Genomic DNA, 5,538 nt, shown 5'->3' with positions numbered 1-5,538 from the left:
GTGCAGGTGGGGGGAGAGGGTACGTACACACACACAGCAGCAATGCCCTGATGCAGGTGGGTGGAGAGGTCACACACACACACACACACAGCACAATGCCCTGGTGCAGATGAGTGGAGAGGTTACACACACACACACACACACACACACACACACACAGACAGCAGCAATGCCCAGGTGCAGGTGCATGGAGCGGTTACACACACACACACACTGTAGCAGTCATACACGTAGCAGCAGTTGTATACAAACCCAACAGTTTTAATACACATCGACCGTTATGACCACTTCAGCCTCACAGGTGGGAAGTAATGAACTTTTGTAGACAGAGATAAGGTGTGTTTCTATGGGTCCAGCTGTTCATGATGCATGCCAGCTTCACACACAGCATTGCAAGATGGGAACTGATAAGAAGTCATAAGTGTGTACTTTATGGGGGGACGTTCGGTTGATTAGATTGAAACCGTTTCTGATTTTGTGTGTGTGTGTGTCTTCAGCTCTTCCTCCAACGGGAACAGGCGGCCGTGCTGGCGGAGGCGGAGACGGATGACTTCATCAACGACGCGCCCAAGCCCGTGCTGGACCAGAGCGGCGAGTGGCAGGAGTCGGGCGGCGAGATCCAGTGGGTGGCGGCAGAGAACAACAACTCCACCGCCGAGAGCGAGAAGGAGAAGGCCAAGAAAGAAGAGGAGGACGAAGAGCTGGACCTCAATAAAGGTAACGGAGCCTAAATACACACACACACACACACACACACACACACACACACACACACACACATATATATAACATACACATACTGGCTTCAGGGAATCTGGAGTTTGGAGCTGTCATTGAATTATAGGGGTAGCTGGATGGATAGTTGAGCTATTGATGGTGCCATATTGCTGATTCTGCTCCTTTTCTGACAATATTCTTCTCTCTCTCTTATCCTCCCCTCATTCTCTCTCCCTCTTTCTTCCCCCATCCTTCTCTTCCTTCCCCCTCCCCAGCTCTCCAGCATGCTGGGAAGCACATGGAGGACAGCATCGTGGCCTCCTACACTGCACTGCTACTGGGCTGTCTCTGCCAGGGAAGTCCGGTAAGAGCTGCCAACTCCCTCCCCTTCCCTCCCCCTCCCAAACTGACTGCACGGTCATATCAGCTCTGTTACACTGGTGGGGTGGAATTTAAAAAAAACTACAACAAAAAAAAGAAGAAAAAGAAATATAGGAGATGGAATATATTTGTAATAACTGTTAAAATGAATAAAACAAACAAAGCTTGTGGTGGTTGGGCAAAGAAAAATAATAATGTATAATTACAATTTTTCTTTAAGGGAAGGGTTGGGGCAGGGAGAAAAAAAAGGGACTAGAAATGATGCGAGCAATGCTATCGAATAGAATCTTTTTTCAAAGAAAAATTCAAATGTACATTGTGTGGCAGGAATTAGTCCCAACAAAAAATAAAAACAATTGCAATTGAATGAAAAGGCATCCATGAAAGATGAATATTATGGCAGTTGCTCCAAAAGATGTATTTAAAAAAAATAATAATTAAATGTATTTATTTATTTATTTTTAAAATGGGTAAATCCTGGTACAGTTTCTCAGATCATCTGGAAGGCTGTACTATCAACCCATATGCAGCCCTACATGTAGCAGCAATGACCCACATGTAGATATGATGCCTTCTTAGGCTCACTTCTATGCAAATTTGTGCTTGTGTGCACAACTCCGTTACATTGTGTTCTTTCTAGAAACACAGAGCGAGTTCTAAGGTAGCCTGTTCTGTAGCATGCTGTGCTCTGACGACGTATCCACCCAACACTTCAAATACCCACATAATCATTAAGACAAATGGCCTACTCTTCCAGGAAGCCTCATCAAGGAGATCCATAAGAAGCATCTGTCATCAGGGTGTCACTTAATAGCCCACTCCCAGGGACTATCAATGTTTTCCTTAAAAATTGCCGTCTTGATGTTCCAAAGCCCACTGTTAGGGGAGAATAAGAACCTGCAATGTTATTCCGTATTTAATGGCTTTTTGCTTTGAAGACGTTATTAGCGGTCCAATGACGCCTTGAGCCGTGTGCTTCTCCGGTAATGGCCCTCTCCAATGGACCGTTTCCTTATGATTGATGTGGCTGGCCATTATCTTTTTATGTCCTCTCTATTCGCTGATGCCACGGTAGCAGTCCCTGTGTCAGTCCCCGTGTCAGTCTGGAGAGAGCTCTGCGTGTCGTCCCTCACTACTGCCAAGGTCAAACCTCCAGAGTTTTGATGAGAGTTTGAAAACAAAATGGTTCCTATCGGAATGTGACCATGGCATTTTCGAAAGGCCTCCGTTTGACTGAATACAGCTCAGGAAAGAGCTATTTTTTTGTATTTGTTATATCCTTAAAATGACTGTCAGCTATCCCTGTGTTGTGTTTTTTTTTTTAAATGAGAAAGCGGTCATGCAAGCGCAACTTGAAAAATGACTGGATGCTGATCGTCTCTTCTGTTTCAGATGAATGTGACTACTGTGAGGGAAAGTCTGCCGAAAGGAGATTTCTCAATAATGACGGAAATGCTCAAGAAGTTCCTCAATTTCATGAACCTTACAGTAAGTTCTCTTCTCACCCACACCCATTTCTTATCACCCCCTATGTGTGTCTGTGGTAAAAGTCTTTCTTGTGCTCCGTCGTAGAGCTTGTACAGGCTAATGAGAGCCATCACTGTCCGGTCTCTGGTAAACTCTTGTCTGAATAGGGACGTTGTGTTACGAGTGTGTTTCAGTGTGTGTGTGTGGCAACTGACCTCTGCTCCTTCTCCCTCTCTCACACCCCCCACCTCTCTCTCTCTCTCCCCCGCTCTCTCATCCCCTCTACTCTACCCCCCACCCCCCACCCCCTTCTCCACAGTGTGACGTGGGCACAACAGGGCAGAAGTCCATCTCTCGGGTCATTGACTATCTGGAGCACTGTTAGAGAGGCCCGTCTGTGTGGGGGTCTCCCTCCCCCCCCCCCATAACACACACACACACACACACACACACACACACCGCCTGATAACCACCACCACCCACCTTCATCGTCATCATCATCATTGTTACCACCACCACCATCATTGTCACCACCATCGTCGTTATTAAGACTGTGATGGTCTCCTCCACATGCGAGGCCTGAAGCACTGTTTCAGCATTCCACCCACCTCTCCTATTAAAGACATCTGGAAGCAGAGAACTCGAGCAGATGAAGGGAAACGAGAAGGACTCCCCCCCTCCCCTTTATGTTCCAAAACTAAAGCGTCTATAGAGTTTTGTTCCCTCATAAAAATGTAACTTATGATTGACTCGGATTTCGTTTAATATGGATGTTATTTTTGTGTGTTTGAAACTTTTTTCCATGTTAAATGATGTCCCAATTGTTTCTATACAGGTTGTACGTTTAGAAAGCATCCTTGTGTCCCCCTATCCCAATCGATATTTTCTTCTTACCACATCTGCCTCTACGTCTGCCTATGTATTTGTGGAAAGGGGGCAGAATGTGACATCAACCATGCTCTGGAGGGTGCTGGGGGTGGTTTGTTTTTCCGCTTGTCGTAAAGTATGCCTCTCGCTTTAAAAGGATACTTCACCGATTTTTCATCTTTCCTGCAACATCCATCCAACTTATCCTGGAAGTGGCTTTACCACAGATGGACATTGAGTGAACTATTCCTTTTAAGCTCCGATTGTCATCAAAGTGCCTGTGTGCCTGAATCCCCCCTGGAATCCATAAAGCATTGGGCAGTGACCCAGACAAGTGGAAAGGGAACCCAAAAGGAGCGCTCCTGCTCTCAGTCCTCTTTGAAATGCTGAAAGCACGGAGAGCTCCGCGACATGGAGGCCATGTTATTGCTTTCATGTGTGACCAGGGTTTTTTTTGTTGTTTATTTTCTCCACACAAAAAAAAAAAAAAAAAAAAAAAACCTCTCCGCTGTTGATAAGAGGGTGTCAAAGGTTTAGAAATGAACACATTGATCTTTTTTTTTTTTTTTTTTTTTTTTTCTTGTGTAAAGAGGGGTGAGAGGGGCTACAATTGAAAGTTGTTTAAGCATGGTCTCAGTTAAACCAAACACTTTTAAGAAGAGACTACATTGTTGCATTTGATAAAGACAGAAAAAAATAATAACTTTGTACACTTTTGGCTGTCGAGGGCTTAACACACTGGTGGTCCAACAGCTCCAGCATGAATGAATAAATACAGATCAGTCTGGCAATAAGTTCTCTCCATTTTTTCCCCACAATGCATCAAGCTTTTATTGATTAGAATTGTGGTGTGTTTAGTGGTTCTTTTAATTGAAGAACAAAACAAAACAGCAGAGCTGGAAGAACCTGTTATTTTCCAATTGTAGCGAAGCACTTGAATTTAACGAGACGAGATGTTCATGGACTGACCCTTCCAGGCCGTTTTTAAAGAGGTCATTAAGTTGAATGATCCAGACTCGCCACCTCTGCTCCGAGTTTTCTAATGTGATAACATGCTAGGACCTGCTTCTTATCCAATGTGCCCCCGTTTTGTTTCATTCAGGCTTGTCTTGTTTAATTGAACACAGGAGGAATGGCTCTATTATATCTGTCAACTAATGTATTGGTCATGTGTTGCAGCCATACCTTTCCCCCTATGTAACTATGTAAAGTCCTATATCCCCCCCTGTCTGGGATTATGAGTGGTTGGGTTGGTAGGTAGTGTGGATGATGGTTGCTATCTGAGGCTCTGATGTACAGAATTGGAGATGAGTTCATTTTATTTTCTAAAAGTTGCATTTATTCTCGTTTGGTGTATATTTCAAACGTGTCGTTGTTCCGTTTTTCCTGTTGTTTTTTTTTTGTTCCTCCCCTGCCGTGCTAAGACCCACACCCACGGCAACACAGGCGTTTAAGCTTCGACCTTCACCAGACATCCTCATCAATACTTTCTAGTCCTCTTCTAAGCTAATAAGCCTCTTGTATTCCAATCTGATGTTCTCTGGTTGTGAGCCACACCAGAACTAGTGTGGTTGCTGTCGTTTTGTAAAGCTTAACTCAACAGACTCTCAAAAGTTTACAAGAGGTTTATTCACACATCTGGAAAATGAATGGAACAATGTAAATATTTCTGTAAATATTGCCTATTGGAAATTTAGAATGGTAGACTACTTTTCTGAATCCAATCCTATTTTTATTTTATACAGCCTTTCTCAGTTGTGTTGTTTTGAAAGTCAGATACAAAGGTATACAAAGCCAACTGCAGGAACATGACCTTTGTACCAATTTCAAGAATAATGTCTTTGGTTACCTGTATATAATTTTAACTCGAATAAAAATTGCTACTTTCAGTACATCTTGTGTGTGTCTGTTCTTCTTTGTGATATGTTTTGGGGGGATAAATGTAAAGCTTCTTTTATAACCTTGCCCCTTGTAGAACTTTCAGTCATGCAAAAGTCAACTTTTAGTCAAATAAATTGAGCCACTTCCAAGAGTTGTAGAAAAAAATAATATTTTTACTTGAGCTATATCACAGATTTAGAAAAAAACGAATCAACATGTCTTGTA

General features: G+C 43.3%; 1 protein-coding gene across 1 annotated transcript in view; it reads left to right on the top strand.

The window, feature by feature from the left end:
• The window catches only part of waplb (WAPL cohesin release factor b), a 25,161-nt gene extending 19,837 nt beyond the window's left edge, over positions 1-5,324 (top strand). The window contains exons 17-20 of the mRNA XM_083687321.1: positions 498-717; positions 993-1,081; positions 2,491-2,586; positions 2,885-5,324. Of these exons, the coding sequence (XP_083543447.1) occupies positions 498-717; positions 993-1,081; positions 2,491-2,586; positions 2,885-2,950 (471 nt within the window). The 3' untranslated portion in view covers positions 2,951-5,324. The remainder of the gene's footprint in view (positions 1-497; positions 718-992; positions 1,082-2,490; positions 2,587-2,884) is intronic.
• The last annotated feature ends 214 nt before the right edge of the window (positions 5,325-5,538 follow it).

The sequence above is a fragment of the Argentina silus genome, assembly GCF_951799395.1.
Source record: "Argentina silus genome assembly, chromosome: 16".
Classification (NCBI taxonomy): Eukaryota; Metazoa; Chordata; class Actinopteri; order Argentiniformes; family Argentinidae; genus Argentina; species Argentina silus.
The sequence above is the reverse complement of the archived record's forward strand: the minus strand, read 5'-3'. Positions and strand labels throughout refer to the sequence as shown.